The following is a 19,226-nucleotide window of genomic DNA, read 5'->3' as shown; positions in this document are numbered from 1 at the left end:
GTCTAGGTGTCTAGGATCAAGTCTTACATTGTATTGTATAGCATAGGGCACGAAATACGAGAAAACAGGAGTCTGTATAGGTTTTAGGAGGCTGGGTCGCTCATAGGGTCATAGATGTCTTGGATCGCTTTTATGGCACATATGGGCCGCTTATGTGGGCTGACCTGGACCGCTCATATGAACATGTCCATATGAGCGATTCCAAAACTCTATAAATAGGTGTTATCAGAAGCGATCCACATAATGATTGATTGTATTCCACGCCGAAGCTCTGCCGGTGTGACGTTTGAGCTGTAAAACGTTTCTAATCAATACAACAAGCAATTAGGAGGAAGAACAAACTATATCTACTTGCATTTCTTATTATTCCGAATCTGAAACGCAAGAGTTAACCTTTGAATGACTCGTTCGGGTCAACATTCGATCCTACAAAAACCTTTTTGAGTTTTCAATGCAGATTCTAAACTAGAAAAGTATAACTGAAACTGAAAGACAGAATGAAAGAAATCTATTTACAAACATATTTTGGTGAGCGTGTCAGGGAATCATATCAGCTACCGACATGTTACAAGTACCGTTAAGCTTAATTCATACTCAAAATTAAACAATTCACCTAGATTGTCGATATACTGATCCATTTTAAGTTTTCTCACAGATTTCAATTTATTCAGGATACGATTTAGATGTCTTATAAACTTAACTCATTCATGTGTCCCACCTTTTGAATATACTCCCGTATCAAGTTCCCAGTATTCAGTCTTACAGGTGAGTATACCACAGATGATATCTATAAGGGGTTAAATGCGAGGGCCGTGAGAGCTCAGGTCGATACTTCTGTATACGCAGAGAGATGACGGCTTCGACTTTTCGGTGTGTCCCCTTTAGAGGATCTTTTGATTTCAACAGCAGCGACTATCAATTTTATTGTTTCATCAGCTTGCTGAGGGTGATGCTATGTTTCAAGCATTTTGCGGAAAGTATTATTCGGGGACTAGGTCAGAACTTCCATTCAGCAGAAGTCCCGGAATAATACCCCAGATATCACTGAGTATAAAGACCTAGTATCTCAGAATAATGGACCTATCAAACGAGATTTCAGGGGTTACCTATATATCCAAATAGTGTTCCCCACAAAGTAAGTCTCGTTATGTATTTTTAAGTTTATATCCCGAACAAATCTATTGACTGTGTAAAAACCTATCGACACATCATTAGTGAGACTGTTTAACCTTTTAAAACTTCTCAAATCTTTAGCATACCGTAACAGTCTAGCTGATGTACTATCATTTTCCTTTTTTACACAAGCTCTTTTTCATTCATTTTTTTATTGTTTTGGATTTTGAAATTTTATCATGTTTTTAGCTTTTTGATTTTTTAATGTTTTTTGATGTTCTAAAAGTATATACAAATATACCTATCTCCCACTAAAGACCAAAACAGGTAAAAAAATCGACAAACCATTGCAGAGTGATTATCAACATCATCTACAGTGGTATCCTCGTCAACGCCAACGATTCCATCCTTCACCGACAAGAGCATCATACCATTTAGTTTTAAAAGATATTTAAAACGTGTTCTATCAAATGTCTTGGTATGTAAATCAGCTTTTTGCTCGTCAGTGTGGATTTTCTCAATTCGTATCAACTTTTTCTCGAAACAATCGCGAATAAAGTGATGACGAATTTCTATATGTTTGGTTTTAGCGTGATGTATCGGATTTTTTGTTATATTTATTGCGGCCTCATTATCAACAAAAAGAGGAGTGTTAAGAAACTGCAAACCGTAGTCGCACATCTGTTGTTGTATCCACAGGATCTGAGAACAGCAACTACTGGCAGAAATGTACTCTGCTTCACATGTGGATAGCGCCACAGACGTTTGTTTCTTACACTGCCCGGTAACCAAGCGAGGTCCAAAGAACTGGCATCCTGCAGTTGTTGATTTGGCATTGACTTTGCAGCATCCGAAATCCGAGTCGGAATACCCTTCGAGCGTAAAGTCGCCTCTTCTAGGATACCACAACCCCAACGATGGAGTTACCTTCAGGTAGCGTAATATCCTTTACACAATGATCAAGTGCGAAGCTCTTGGGTTAGATTGAAATCTTGCTGCGAGGCACGTCGGATACATAATGTCGAGTCTTGAAGCAGTTAGATACATCAATGAACCAATCATGGAACGATAAACTGTGTCATCTGCCCTATCTCCGGTGAGATCTAGGTGAATTCCATGATTTGTTGCTAATGGGGTTGCCGCAGGAGTAGAACCTGACATTCCGAATTTCTCTAGAATATCATGAACATACTTTGTCTGGTGTATGAAAATTCCCTCAGGAAGTTGATCAACTTGGAGTCCCAAAAAGAATTTCATTTCCCCCATTGATGACATTTCGAAATTTTGCTTCATCACTTGTTCAAAGTCTTTGCACAAGTCCTCGTTTGTTGACCCAAAAATTCTGTCATCCACATAAATTTGTACTATCAGCAGGTGACGTCGACTATCTTTGTGAAGAGTGTGGCATCTATTGTTCCCCGGATGAAGTGATTGGCTAGCAAATGCTGAGATAATGTCTCGTACCAGGCTCCCAGGGCCTGGTGTAAACCATATAATGCTTTATCCAAGAGATACACTTTATTTTTGTGGTGTGGATCGACGAAGCCCGGTGGCTGTCCCACATACACTTCCTCCTTCACTTTGCCATAGAGAAAAGCCGACTTCACATCAAGCTGGTAGACTTTAAAGTTTTTCCATGATGCAAATGCTAGGAAAATTCTGATTGCTTCTAGTCGTGCCACAGGAGCATACACTTCGGTAAAGTCAATTCCCTCCTGTTGACTAAAGCCCTGAACAACAAGTCGAGCTTTGTTTCTGACCACTACTCCTCTGTCATCCCTCTTACACTTGAACACCCATGTAACGCCCGACTCTTTTGTACTTTCCATTTATAGAAGGTTTTGTTCGTATTTCTATTTTGGAAACTTTGCATTCTTGTAATCGTTCCCTTCTTTGTAATCATTGTCAAACCGAGACTTGGATCATTAATGAAGCTTATATTTTGTTACATCTATGTTAAACGCATTCTATGTATACTCGTATGTTCGATTTGGTGAATCAATCTATGTTTAATCGTGATTCTTGGAAACTATGTGCGAAACTTGTAATTAATCTAAACTTATGCATGGAACGTATTTTGAATGAGAACGACACATGAATGTATACTTATACGCTTGTTTATACTTAGTTTATACTTATCATACTTAATCGTATCTTAAACAATGCCTTTATGACAAATATGGCCCTTAAAATACCTTAATCGCATCAAACACACAACTTCAGGGGCCAAATTGTAACTTTTGAAACTTATATCCGGAACATTAAAGGCGCGCGGCCCATGTGGACTTACCCTATCCCCTTACGCGGCCCGCATGGGCTTCAGATTCGCAGAAAACACATTCAGCTGCGTTTTGACGCGATTTTGCACGAAATCCTAAGTTCTAACACTCCCCAATCACCTCTAATCCACCTCTAAACACCTCCAATCATGCTCAAACTCTTCCACTATAAATATACACCTTCTCCAAGCATTTCTACACTTTCAACACTCACAAATCACTCCAAATTCACTCTCAATTCAGCTGTAAATCTGCATTTTCGGACAGATTCATACTCTTGCACAAAAGTGAGTATAACTTGCTCATTTCTTAACGAAATCACTCGATTCTTCTTCCTACTTGCTTGGATAATCATGGGGTTTGATTCCTTGACTTCTCCTTGGAGAAATCAGACCTGGAATTGCTCCGAAATTGTCCACAAACTTTCTGTTTTGTTTCAAGTTCTTCAAAAGTTTGTTTAAACTCATCCAACTTGTGTCTAACACATCTCAAGCCTATGTCCTAATGCTTACAACCTCTCTTATGGTTGGTAAAGCTTACATACAAGGTTGAGACACTATAAATCAGAGGTTAAAAACCTCAAATACTTTCTGTTTTATTAGGGTATTTCACCCACAAGTCATGTTCAAGCTTGGTTCTTGATGAGAAGTGATTATGGAACAACTTGGGTTGTTCCAACATAAAATCCTCACATGATTTGATGATTTCTCTTTAGTTAGATTGTTTGTATTATTGTACTAAACCTAGTTCGTGACCCTCCTTGGTTGTCTTTACATCAAGTGAAGTGGTGAACATTCAAGGGGTCCCTAAATGGGAGCATGTTCTTCCTACCCCATACATGACCTTCATGAATGACTCGAGGTGCCTAAACGAAGATCTTAATCTTCTACCTCCTACTTGAAATATTAAACTTAATAATAGGTAATACTTAAATATATATACACACACATTCGAACCTAGAATATTAAACTTGTGTTTATATGTTAAAGTAGTAGAATGACATCTAAGACTTAACACTCCAAGTATGATTCTAATGGGCTTTCTACCCATGAAATACAACATAACCCTAGTGGTTACGTAGTGTCATATAAGAGTATAAGTCAAGGATGATTATTTTGATATCCTACTTTTTGCTATGTTAAACTCCAAATTATAATCTTCCGTTATATGCCAAACTCACACACCTACGTTTCCTCGTGTAGAAGGACAAGGTGCTCCAAACTAATTCATCCACCAAACTTGCTCTCGGAACTTCAAGTCAAGACTTGTAAACCATGAGTATACTCGAACCCATTTTACTTTTAAACACTTTGGGTGCAACATGTATTCTATACTAAACGCACGTGACACTTGAAACTTATTTGAAACATGATCTATCCTTTTAAACATGAAACATGAAACTTGTGATACTTGAGACTATTTTGTGCTATGTGAACGTTTAATCCTTGTGTGTAGTTCCGCCTTAACAATGGTAGCGCTATAGGGGTAATGCACCTCCCCGTTACTCTTTGGGGTATTGTTAGGAGGAGACATATTAACCTCCCGTGAAACTTTGGGTTAGGTACTTTAACGCATTGGAAACTTGGGCTATCACTTGGACTGCGTAAACTAGCATGGCTGAAACTATTTTATTATGTTCATGTTGAATATGAGTTTTTATTCTATTATGCTATGTAAACAAACTTGTATACTCGCTCTTTGCTTTTGCATTGAAACTCTATTTTAATACATGTTGCAGGTTGATTATTGAAGTATGGATGATTGATGAAACAAGTTTAGGGTGGCTAGATACACACCTAAATTTATCTATCTTTTGTTGTTATGTTACTTGTTGAAACAATGTTGTTATTTCCTTTTAAATTTTGTATGACATTTAATTTGAAATGAAATTTGAATTAAATTAAATATTGTCACATTGTGTTATGACGTCTCTAGCAATCTATACACACTTCGTCTCATCCTGATGTTTCCGCCATCGGCTGGGGTGTGACAGATTGGTATCAGAGCCATAACTATAGGGAATTAGGAAAATTTCCATGCTTTTGCCCTAATCTATGGTTCTAGGAATTTTGCCTCTTATTTGTTGTTTAAAACTTTTGTGCTCTACCATGCATGCTTCCTAGCTATACTTTCTATTAAAATTATGTGCCTTCCCTAAGGCTAACACTAATACACTTATGCTATTTTTATGCTCTTGTAACACCAACGAGAAGAATTTACCAAAATAGGCGTGAAACCCACAATTTGGTAAACGACTCTCATTCTACCTTTAATCTATTTTGCACGAAATTTCACCATTAAGCTAGGAGTGACATCCACAACTTAATGGTAATTTCCATTTCAACTCTAGTGGACCCTCGTCAAAGTGTCAAAATTTTATTTTGATCGACGAGTACCAACCACATTTAGGGTACGAAATCGTCAAGTTAGGGGTGAAACCCGCATCTCGTCGATTAAGTCCCATTCCTCGATTTTTATTCTCGCCAAAGTCCCGAATGTTTCAATCATTTAGAGATGTGTAGTAACCGGAAGGGTAAGATACCGTTAATCGCTTCTCGACGAGAGTATCTTACTTATAGGCCAAAGCACAATATCTCTAATTCGAAAGAACTTTTAACCAACTTTGGAATAGTCGACGTTTCTCTACCCGAAACAATCCAATGTTTTATTGAGCCTCTCTTTTATGTATCTCAATTTATATGTGATTTTATACTTGAACGTTCATTCATTTCCAAATGTCGTTTTAATCATTTCGCACGTTATCGCAATCACAAACAATAATAATCCCTCGTGAACAAACTAAATTTACAATGCTTTCCTTATCCATGTTATGCCATGTGAAACCCATGATTATACTATGTGAGACATCGTAATCTTTTATGTTATACAACTCGAGTTGAACCTTCTATGCTATATGACATTTTATGCTATGTAAATCAAGTTGAACCTTTTATGCTATGTGAACCTTTATGCTATGTGATCAATTTCGTTTCTTAAACAAACATTATGACCAAGTCTCACCTATTCGTTCTTTTGAATCTTAGATGTCTTCTTGTCACTCCAACGCGTCTAAGAAGTCAAAGTCTCGCTCCACCAAGAAGATGATGGCTTTCATGGCCGATCAATTTGCTCGCGTCGTTCTAAAGGTCATTTCCGAGATCCGAGCCTCTGAAACTCCTCACTCTTCCGTCGACTCTAAGGTTGAAGCACGCAAGCCCGTCTCGTTCAACTTCAAGCACTTTTCATCGTGCAATCCAAAGCCATTCACTGGCAATGATGGGGTGACCGCCATGCTTGAGTGGTTTGACAGCATAGAGGTCACATTCATCAATAGTGAGTGCCCCGATGAGCTCAAGACGCGCAGCGCGACTGGGGTATTCCAAGCCCGAGCTCTCGAGTGGTGGACGAATGAAAGAAACATACGTTCGAATGAGCTGGCATATGCTTTGACATGGGAAGAGACTAAGGCCCTAATGATGGATGAGTTTTGTCCTCCGCATGAGCAATGAAAGTTAGAGGAAGAATTTTGGGTATTAAAGCAGATTGGTGATGACAACCTAGCCTACACCACCTGTTTCAAACAACTCTGTTTCATTGTCCCTCACCTTGTCTCGACCCCTGATCGCAAGAAAAGCAAGTATATCAATGGTTTACCCCCTAATATGCGTGACACAATCGAGGCAGCCAAACTCGATAGCATCGAAGACATTTATCGTTTGGCCGCGTCCTTGAACAACAACAGTATTCGCGATAAGCAAGCCGCAAACCTCGTTCCTTCGAAGCCAGCCAATCAAATCACCCAACAATCGAATGACAATAGGGGAAAGAAGCGAAAGCAATCCAACCCCGTTTGTAACGCGATTGTGCCGCCTGTTAACCCTGACCCTGTTGCTCCTGATAACACCCAAAGGCCGTACACTGGGATTCACCCCAAGTGTGCCACTTGTAATTTCCATCACCCCGTCAATGCTAGGTGCCGTCGTTGTGGCAATTGCAACCGTTATGGTCATACTACCAATTTTGTCACCAACAACCACAACAAGCACCACCCGCTCAGCAAGCTCAACAAGCCCTACCTGCTCCTCAAAACGCAAGACCCGCTAGAGCTTGTTTCAAATGTGGGGATGTTAATCATCTTCGTCCTCAATGCCCACAATGGAATCAAGAGCAGCAACAACCTCCTCGTCGACGCGCCTTCAACCTAAACGCGAATCAAGCGCGCAACGACAATGATGTCGTTAACGGTACGTTTCTTGTTAACCATCTTTATGCTTCGATACTATTTGATACTGGTGCGGACAAAAGCTTTGTGTCCTTAGAATTCGAATCATTGTTAAATTACACACGCTCTAAGCCACCTAAGTCGTTTTCCGTTGAAGTCGCCAATGGCAAGTCTATCTTAGTCGATTCCATTCTCCTCGATTGTCATCTTACTCTTAACGAGCATGCTTTCTCTATCGATCTTATACCCATGCAATTGGGTAGTTTCGACGTCATCATAGGCATGGATTGGCTTCAAAAGAATCATGCTGAAATCGCTTGTCACGAGAAATTCGTTCGCTTACCTCTTCCATCCGGTGACGTTTTGCACGTTTATGGAGACCGACCTTCAAAGGGACTAAAGTTGATGTCCTGCATACAAGCGAACAAGAACTTACGCAAACAGTACTTTGCCTTTTTAGCCCACGATGTGGAAGAAAAGGGCAAGGGAAAAAGTTTAAGTGATGTTCTAGTGGTGCGCGACTTCCCTGATGTCTTTCCTGTAGATCTACCCGGTCCTCCTCCTCCTCGATCTGTTGATTTTCGCATTGACCTCGTACCTGGTGCGACTCCTGTTGCCAAGGCTCCTTATCGTCTTGCACCTTCCGAAATGCAAGAATTGTCTTCTCAGCTTCAAGAGCTCCTCGATAAGGGTTTTATCCGTCCAAGTACCTCTCCTTGGGGTGCTCCTGTGCTTTTTGTTAAAAAGAAAGATGGTTCTTTCCGCATGTGTATCGACTATCGCGAGCTCAATAAACTCACCGTCAAGAATCGTTATCCCCTTCCGCGTATCGACGACCTCTTTGATCAACTTCAAGGCGCTACCTGTTTCTCCAAAATCGATCTTCGTTCTGGTTATCACCAACTTCGGGTCCTTGAAGAGGACGTTCCCAAAACCGCTTTTCGCACACGCTATGGGCATTACGAGTTCGTGGTTATGCCTTTTGGCTTGACCAACGCACCCGCTGTGTTCATGGATCTCATGAATCGTATTTGTAAACCTTACTTGGATCGCTTTGTGATCGTCTTCATTGATGATATTCTCATTTATTCTAAATCTCGAGCCGATCATGAGCGTCATCTCCGCCTTATACTTGAACTTTTGCGTGTTGAACGTTTATATGCTAAGTTTTCTAAATGCGAGTTTTGGATCAAAGAAGTTCAATTCCTTGGGCACGTTGTTAGTGAAAAAGGAATCCATGTCGACCCTTCAAAAATCGAAGCCGTGAAGAACTGGACCGCGCCTAAATCTCCTTCTGAAATCCGTTCTTTCTTAGGATTGGCGGGTTATTACCGTCGATTCATCTCGAACTTTTCAAAGATCGCCGTTCCTCTCACTTCGTTGACTCAAAAAGAGAAACCTTTTGCTTGGGGTCCTGAGCAGGAGGAATCTTTTCAAACCCTCAAGGACTTGCTTTGCAACGCTCCTATCCTCGCTCTCCCTGATGGGAATGATGACTTCGTGGTGTATTGTTATGCATCGAATCGTGGTCTTGGTTGTGTGCTCATGCAATGAGACAAAGTCATCGCTTACGCCTCTCGCCAACTCAAAATACATGAGAAAAATTACACTACCCACGACCTCGAGCTTGGCGCAGTTGTTTTTGCGTTAAAGATTTGGCGACACTACCTATATGGTACTAAGTGTGTGGTTTTCACTGACCATAAGAGCCTACAACACATCTTTGACCAAAAAGAACTCAATATGCGACAGCGACGTTGGGTGGAATTGCTCAACGACTACGACTGCGAGATTCGCTACCACCCTGGTAAGGCGAATGTCGTGGCCGATGCACTTAGTCATAAGGCTCATGTAGATGTCATTCGTTGTTTTCATATCTCGAGCGATCTTCACAATCGTATTCGTGAGGCGCAGTGCTCATCTATCAATGAAGGTTCCATGGCTGTAGAAATACGTGGAGCATCTGAAAGTCAACTCGTTTCAAAACCTGATGGTCTCCTCTATTGTTGCGATCGCGTTTGGATACCAGATCGTGACAATCTTCGTGACCTTATCACGAACGAAGCACACAAATCTAAGTACTCAATTCATCCTGGCGCTGACAAGATGTACCATAATCTACGTACATCCTATTGGTGGCCCGGTATGAAGAAGGACATTGCTATGTACGTTTCCAAGTGTCTTACCTGTTCGAAAGTCAAAGCCGAGCATCAACGACCTTCTGGTCTACTCGAACAACCTGAAATCCCCGTGTCGAAATGGGATAGCATTGCGATGGACTTCATAACTAAACTCCCGTGTACACCTTCTGGTTACGACAGCATTTGGGTAGTTATTGATCGTTTAACTAAGTCCGCACAATTCATTCCCATTCGCGAAGATTTCAAGGTTGAACGACTTGCTCGTGTCTATACCAATGAAGTCATACGCCATCATGGTGTTCCTCTCGACATCATTTCTGATCGTGATGGTCGATTCACTTCGCGTCTCTGGCAAACTTTTCAGTCCGCTATGGGTACTCATTTGAATCTTAGTACGGCTTTTCATCCTCAAACGGATGGACAGACTGAACGTACTATCCAAACCCTAGAGGACATGCTCCGTTCTTGTGTCATCGACTTTGGTGGTAGTTGGGATGTGCATTTACCTTTGATCGAGTTCTCATACAAGAATAGCTACCACTCCAGTATTCAAATGGCTCCTTTCGAGGCATTGTATGGTCGCAAATGCCGATCTCCTTTAAGCTGGCACGAGATTGGTGACAAACATTTTACTGGCCCTGAGATCATACAAGAAGCAACGGATAAGATTCTTCAAATCCGTGACAATCTACTCAAGGCTCGAAGTCGTCAAAAGAGCTACGCTGACAAGGGACGCAAACCTATGGAATTCAACGTTGGTGACCACGTTCTTCTCAAGGTGTCTCCTTGGAAAGGAGTGGTTCGTTTTGGTAAAAAGGGAAAACTTGCCCCTCGCTATGTTGGTCCTTTCAAGATACTCGAAAGGATTGGTAAGGTGGCTTATCGACTCGATTTACCTCAAGAGCTCAACAACGTTCATCCAACGTTCCACGTCTCTAACCTAAAGAAATGTCTCGCTGATAAAGGACTTCAAGTTCCTCTCGAAGATCTTCAAATCAACGATACTATGCATTTTGTGGAGAAAGCTGTAGAAATCGTGGACCAGCAAGTCAAGTTACTAAGGCGCAGTAAGATTCCTATCGTCAAGGTTAGGTGGGAAGGAAAACGTGGCGCTGAATTTACTTGGGAACTCAAAAAGGATATGAAGTCAAAGTATCCTCATCTTTTCCCTGCGTCTTCCTAAATTTCGGGACGAAATTTCCTAAAGGAGGGGAGACTGTAACGCCCAACTCTTTTGTACTTTCCATTTATAGAAGGTTTTGTTCGTATTTCTATTTTTGGAAACTTTGCATTCTTGTAATCATTCCCTTCTTTGTAATCATTGTCAAACCGAGACTTGGATCATTAATGAAGCTTATATTTTGTTACATCTATGTTAAACACATTCTATGTATACTCGTATGTTCGATTTGGTGAATCAATCTATGTTTAATCGTGATTCTTGGAAACTATGTGCGAAACTTGTAATTAATCTAAACTTATGCATGGAACGTATTTTGAACGAGAAAGACACTTGAATGGATACTTATACGCTTGTTTATACTTAGTTTATACTTGTAATACTTAATCGTATCTTAAACAATGCCTTTATGACAAATATGGCCCTTAAAATACCTTAATCGCATTAAACACACAACTTCAGGGGCCAAATTGTAACTTTTGAAACTTATATCCAGAACATTAAAGGCGCACGGCCCGCGTGGACTTACCCTGTCCCCTTACGCGGCCCACATGGGCTTCAGATTCGCAGAAAACACATTCAGCTGTGTTTTGACGCGATTTTGCACGAAATCCTAAGTTCTAACACTCCCCAATCACCTCTAATCCACCTCTAAACACCTCCAATCATGCTCAAACTCTTCCACTATAAATATACACCTTCTCCAAGCATTTCTACACTTTCAACACTCACAAATCACTCCAAATTCACTCTCAATTCAGCTGTAAATCTGCATTTTCGGACAGATTCATACTCTTGCACAAAAGTGAGTATAACTTGCTCATTTCTTAACGAAATCACTCGATTCTTCTTCCTACTTGCTTGGATAATCATGGGGTTTGATTCCTTGACTTCTCCTTGGAGAAATCAGACCTGGAATTGCTCCGAAATTGTCCACAAACTTTCTGTTTTGTTTCAAGTTCTTCAAAAGTTTGTTTAAACTCATCCAACTTGTGTCTAACACATCTCAAGCCTATGTCCTAAGGCTTACAACTTCTCTTATGGTTGGTAAAGCTTAAAAACAAGGTTGAGACACTATAAATCAGAGGTTAAAAACCTCAAATACTTTCTGTTTTATTAGGGTATTTCACCCACAAATCATGTTCAAGCTTGGTTCTTGATGAGAAGTGATTATGGAACAACTTGGTATGTTCCAACATAAAATCCTCACATGATTTGATGATTTCTCTTTAGTTAGATTGTTTGTATTATTGTACTAAACCTAGTTCGTGACCCTCCTTGGTTGTCTTTACATCAAGTGAAGTGGTGAACATTCAAGGGGTCCCTAAATGGGAGCATGTTCTTCCTACCCCATACATGACCTTCATGAATGACTCGAGGTGCCTAAACTAAGATCTTAATCTTCTACCTCCTACTTGAAATATTGAACTTAATAATAGGTAATACTTAAATATATATACATACACATTCGAACCTTTAATATTAAACTTGTGTTTATATGTTAAAGTTGTAGAATGACATCTAAGACTTAACACTCCAAGTATGATTCTAATGGGCTTACTACCCATGAAATACAATATAACCCTAGTGGTTACGTAGTGTCATATAAGAGTATAAGTCAAGGATGATTATTTTGATATCCTACTTTATGCTATGTTAAACTCCAAATTATAATCTTCCGTTATACGCCAAACTCACATACCTACGTTTCCTCGTGTAGAAGGACAAGGTGCTCCAAACTAATTCATCCACCAAACTTGCTCTCGGAATTTCAAGTCAAGACTTGTAAACCGTGAGTATACTCGAACCCATTTTACTTTTAAACACTTTGGGTGCAACATGTATTCTATACTAAATGCATGTAACACTTGAAACTTATTTGAAACATGCTCTATCCTTTTAAACATGAAACATGAAACTTGTGATACTTGAGACTATTTTGTGCTATGTGAACGTTTAATCCTTGTGTGTAGTTCCGCCTTAACAATGGTAGCGCTATAGGGGTAATGCACCTCCCCGTTAGTCTTTGGGGTATTGTTAGGAGGAGACATATTAACCTCCCGTGAAACTTTGGGTTAGGTACTTTAACACATTGGAAACTTGGGCTATCACTTGGACTGCGTAAACTAGCATGGCTGAAACTATTTTATTATGTTCATGTTGAATATGAGTTTTTATTCTATTATGCTATGTAAACAAACTTGTATACTCGCTCTTTGCTTTTGCATTGAAACTCTATTTTAATACATGTTGCAGGTTGATTATTGAAGTATGGATGATTGATGAAACAAGTTTAGGGTGGCTGGATACACACCTAAGTTTATCTATCTTTTGTTGTTATGTTACTTGTTGAAACAATGTTGTTATTTCCTTCTAAATTTTGTATGACATTTAATTTTGAAATGAAATTTGAATTAAATTAAATATTGTCACATAGTGTTATGACGTCTCTAGCAATCTATACACACTTCGTCTCATCCCGATGTTTCCGCCATCGGTTGGGGTGTGACAACCCATTTGGTGTTTATTTTCCTATGACCTTCAGGTAAATCCACCAGTTTCCAAACACCTAATTTCTCAAACTGGTTCAGCTCTTCTTGCATCGCGTTGACCCAAGAATCTTCAGTAAGCGCCTCTTTGTACGTTCGAGGTTCAATCTGCGAGATAAAACAACATAGTGAAAATTCAGTTTGTAGAGGAGCTACTGATGAATAAAAACTAGTAAGCCCTTGGTCAATTTGATGTCTGGTGCGAACTCCTGATTGAAGCTCTCCGATGATCAGCTCTTCTGGATGATATGAAAGAGTTCTGGGCATTACTTCACTCGGAACATCTACATTGCCTTCCAGATTAGTGACATTTTGATTTGCACCTTCTTCACTGATAGGATCTGCTTGATCTAAGATCTGGATTTGCTCCCCCTCAGATCCAGAATCCCCATGATCAAAAGTTGGACCGACATCAGATGTTGTATCATCATTTGTTGTCGTCTGATTCTCTGGAGTATCATCTTGTTCACCAGTATTACTAGGACCTGCTTCATCATCATTTGAAGTTTTCTGAGATTGCCTAGAATACTGTGCTGGAAATCTTTCTTCTGATGATTCATAATTTCTAAGAATATCCAACTCATCAAAGAAGTCTTCTTCATCTTCAGGTTCTTCCATTACATCAAAGGAATCCCACAACGTGTCATAGTGATAACGCCATGAATCTCCTGGGTTCTGAGGTGGCAACGTATTACCTTGACATTCAACATTTGCAGCTTCAATAATCCGCTTTTCACTTGGCACGAAAACACGACGCAAAGGACTTGCATATCCAACAAATATACCCTCAATACACTTCGGACCAAATTTTCCAAAAGGTTCTATCACCGTACAGGGTGACCCGAACGGTTCAAGATACTTCAAGTTAGGCTTGCGGTTAGTGATCAATTCAAAACATGTTTTGTTGAATTTCTTGACAGTGAGAACTCTGTTGAGAGTATAGCATGCGGCAGAAAAAGCTTCAACCCAAAAATTTATTGGAAGTTTTGAATCTGTGAGCATAGTTCTGGCTATCTCGATTAGTGTCCGGTTTTTGCGTTCTGCTACTCCATTATGCTGCGGAGTGTACGGAGCACTAAACTCATGCAGTGTACCTCTTTCTTCACAAAATTCTTCCATCTTGTTGTTTTTGAATTCAGTACCATTATCACTTCTAATTCTTCGGATACGCCTCTGGTACAAATTCTCTATCTTTTTGAATAACGCCATCAGACTCTCAACTTTTTCATCCTTTGTCTTCAAGAAAGATACCCAAGAAAATCTAGAATAATCATCAGTGACGACCAAGCAATAGTAATCTCCTGTAATGATTTTGACATTCACTAGACCAAATAAATCCATGTGAAGTCTTTCCAGCGGTCGTGAAACTGAATTGACTTGCTCTTTGGGGTGTGACTTTTTCTTCTGTTTGCCTTTAATGCAACTTATACACTCCCCTTCTAGATGAAAACCTTTGATGTGAACTCCTGTAACCAGATCATTGTGCACCAAGTGATTCATTTTTCGAAGATGTATACGCCCCATCTTTCGGTGCCACAATCTTGACTCCTTCTCAGTTGCTCTTGACACAAAACAATGAGCTTGACCCGTTGTTGTTGTTGCTATGCTCATATCCAATACATACAGGTCGTTGACTCTTGGTGCCCTCATGATGACCCACTCCTCAGGGATAACAAATCCCGGTTTTAGAATCAAACATTCTTTGTCAGTGAAGTGAGTGGTATACTTTCTGTCACATATCTGAGAAATACTTAGTAGATTATTTTCCAGCTCAGCAATGTAATTGACTCTTTCAAACGTTACAATCCCATTGGATAACGTTCCTTCACCAACTATACGACCACCTTGATTGCCTGCGAATCCAGCATACCCTCCATTTATATTCCTTACATCGTACAATAATGTTGTTTTCCCTGTCATATGTCTGGAAGCTCCACTATCCATGATCCATCTTGAAACAAGTTGTGGAAGATCCTGCACATAAACAACCATGATTAAAACATTTCAATAAAGGATGCTGATTCATGCTTCACGATCAAGGAAGCTCCGGCAATTCAAATTGTTTAGTCAAACATCGAATCCACCCAGGCCTCATCAGCCTTAGGTGTAACTTTGAAACGCCCATATTTTCACATTTGACATATAACCTAAACTTCCACTTGTGGAACCCAAATTCCTCATTTGACATATATTTTTTTTTTACAATTTTACCAAAATTTTGACATGACCCGTCCGTAATAGGTACCTTTCTCCCTGTTTTTTTTTTAACAATACCATTACTATTAATACTACGACACTTCCCAACATAATCAAAGTTAAGACCGTATATGGTTCGCCTTGAACCTTTTGTACAAACTAGACAAAGTTTAGTATCCAAACTTCCTACTAACAAACTAGACACTTACAAAATAACATTTACTAATCAAAATGGTAAGTTAACCCATCAAACAAACTACTTGGACCGGAAGCGCTTAGAGTCGACGTTTCGTGTGTGTGTTCGGTTCGCGTGCGCCGCATTCAAGCAAGAGATTTACCTTCATTTCATAACGGAAACATTATTAGTTCAAACACATATTACTTCGAAAATGCTTTGATTACCTATCATTGTTCAACCCGTTAACATGTCTTGTTACCTCATTAGCATCCATACTTCCATTCGGAAATATCCAATGTATCGCTTTCCGAATCGTTCATCGTGAATCATTAAAGACCATACTTTTCCATATACTTACATCATTCGACCCGTTATGAACCTTTACAATAATTCCATAGAACCAAATACCACTTTTCGTAAAACTACATTAAAGTAAATAAAGTTCATATGAACTTACCGCGATCTTGTGATGATTGTGCCTTCGAGTGACTTGCGCCTTCCTCCTTCTTTGTGCCTATATGTCATAATCCCATACTTTAGCTTTCTTTCAATATTAATTTCACAATCCTTATGGTATGTTATGGAGTTTAGTAATTACATACATCATTATCATGAGAAAGTTGCATCATCTTAACAAGTATTCATGCAAAAGCCATAACTAAATTCACTTGGGCATTTTGTCAAACACCTTGTGTGCGTATGACTAGTTTAGCATAATGTACAAGCATTTTAAGCACAACTTCCATAGTTCACTCTTTTAGTAACATAAACATACTACCATGTTAGAATCTATCATTCAAATCAAGAACATACAATTCTAAATCAATATTCATAACAATTTCATAAGTTAATCATCAAATTAACATACAAAACTTCACAATTGTTAAACATTACTTGACATGCAAGTGGGTTTTGCCCTAATCATGCTCATATTCGAAATTTAGCATCTATTGATGTCTAGACATTCATAGCAACCATTAATCATACTAAATTTTGTATTACATTCCTGAATTACACTAAACACACATAATCAAACAACATCAAATTACAAATTTCGACTTACTTGGTGTTGGATATGCTTAGATAATCACCATTCTTAGTTCATGCATCAATTTACCTTCACTTTTCCTTTTCAATTTGAGAGATTTAGGTTGTTTAGGGTTTGTGCTTCCCTGCCCTTCTTCTAATCGCACAACACACACACACACATAAGTCTGATGTGTGTGTTTTGTTTTGTGAGTTTTTATTAAATTATCTTTCTAGTTGTTCAACTTTGGTCCCTCAATTATTGAGCATTACACTTTATAGTTAAACTTTTATTTTCTTACATTCATAATTAACATATTCATAAATTTATATTTTGGGGTGTTACAAGTCTACCCCCCTTAAAAATGGTTTCGTCCCCGAAACCAGAATACATACCGAATAACTCTGGATAGTGCTTTCGCATATCATCCTCCGCTTCCCATGTGAGATCCGATCCCTTCCTATGTTGCCATTGCACCAACACTTGTCGAACGGATTTGTTGCGGAGTTGCTTCACCTTAAAATCTTTTATTGCGACGGGTTTTTCAACATAATTTAACTTCTTATCCACTTCAATGTCATCCATAGGCACGTATGCCTTTTCATCCGCAAGGCACTTCCGCAACTGAGACACGTGAAAGGTGTTATGAATCCCATCCAGCGCAGGTGGTAGTTCTAACCGATATGCCACCGCCCCAACCCGGGCGAGTATTTTGAATGGCCCAATATATCGAGGGCCTAGCTTCCCGCGTTTACGAAAACGGATTATTCCTTTCCATGGAGAGACCTTTAGTAACACATGATCTCCCACTTGAAATTCTATTGGTCGCTTTCGTCGATCCGCATAAGACTTTTGTCTATCTTGCGCTGCTTTCAATCTTGACCTAACCATATCAATCTTTTCGTTCGTTTTGGTCACTACTTCTTTTGGCGCGATCTCTCGTTGACCCACTTCCCCCCAACAAACCGGGGTCCTACATTTCCTTCCATAAAGCATTTCGTAGGGGGCCATTTTTATGCTGTTATGATAGCTATTATTATATGAGAATTCTACCAAAGGTAATTGATCATCCCAGCTTCCTCCGAATTCTATAACACACGCCCTTAACATATCAACTAATGTTTGGATAGTTCGCTCTGTCTGACCATCGGTTTGTGGATGGTAGGCGGTGCTGATGTGTAATTGGGTTCCCAATTCATCGTTAAACTTCCTCCAATAACGAGAGGTGAACCGGGTGTCCCGATCGGACACTATAGACACCGGAACCCCATGTCGGGATATGATCTCGTTCATGTAGACTTCCGCCATCTTCTCTGATTTATAATTTTCCCGAATAGGTAGGAAATGTGCACTTTTGGTCAGTCGGTCAACGACCACCCATATTGCATCGTGCCCCTTTTTTGTCTTGGGAAGCTTAGTCACCAAATCCATCGTTATATGTTCCCACTTCCACACCGGGATCTCCAAGGGTTGTAACTTTCCATACGGCTTCTGGTGTTCAGCCTTTACTTGGGAACACGTCAAACACTTAGCAACATACTTGACAATGTCTCTTTTCATCCCCGGCCACCAATAATTCATCCTCAAGTCTCGATACATCTTTGTAGCCCCTGGATGAACGGAGTATCGAGACTTGTGAGCCTCATTCAACAATAGTTCCTTCACTTCGCAATACCGGGGTATCCAAATTCGGTTGTACCTCGTTTTCATACCATTTGCATTCTCCTCCAATTCATGAATGAATCCTTTTGTTCTTTCTTTCTTTGGGTCAACAGCATTTAAGGATTTCATTTGAGCTTCCCGAATTTCATCAAGTAGCTTAGGAGTAACTACCATCTTCATGGACTTTACCCGAATCGGGGGCGGGTATTCCTTTCGGCTAAGTGCGTCCGCTACTACGTTAGCTTTCCCGGGGTGATAATGGATGTCACAGTCGTAATCCTTAATGAGTTCCAACCATCTTCGTTGCCTCATATTGAGATCTTTCTGTTCGAAAAAATATTTGAGGCTTTTATGATCCGAGAAGATAGTACATTTCACCCCATAAAGGTAGTGCCTCCATATTTTCAAGGCGAATACAACCGCCGCCAGTTCAAGATCATGAGTCGGGTAATTGCCTTCATGTTGCTTGAGTTGTCTCGAAGCGTAAGCAACGACTTTACCCCTTTGCATTAACACACAACCTAAACCTTGACGAGAGGCGTCCGCATACACCACCAAACCATCCGTTCCATCCGGTAACGTCAACACCGGAGAATTTGAGAGCTTTTCTTTTAAAGTTTGAAACGCTTTTTCTTGTTCTTCGCCCCATATAAACTTTTCACTCTTCTTTGTTAACTTC

General features: G+C 39.8%; 1 protein-coding gene across 1 annotated transcript in view; it reads right to left on the bottom strand.

The window, feature by feature from the left end:
- Positions 1-19,226, bottom strand: part of LOC118484998 — a 33,809-nt gene that overhangs the window by 9,673 nt on the left and 4,910 nt on the right. The window contains exons 4-5 of the mRNA XM_035981193.1: positions 16,316-16,372; positions 13,794-14,179 (exon numbers count right to left, since the gene is read on the bottom strand). Of these exons, the coding sequence (XP_035837086.1) occupies positions 13,794-14,179; positions 16,316-16,372 (443 nt within the window). The remainder of the gene's footprint in view (positions 1-13,793; positions 14,180-16,315; positions 16,373-19,226) is intronic.

This window comes from Helianthus annuus, chromosome 2 (genome assembly GCF_002127325.2).
Source record: "Helianthus annuus cultivar XRQ/B chromosome 2, HanXRQr2.0-SUNRISE, whole genome shotgun sequence".
Taxonomy (NCBI): domain Eukaryota; kingdom Viridiplantae; phylum Streptophyta; class Magnoliopsida; order Asterales; family Asteraceae; genus Helianthus; species Helianthus annuus.
The sequence above is the reverse complement of the archived record's forward strand: the minus strand, read 5'-3'. Positions and strand labels throughout refer to the sequence as shown.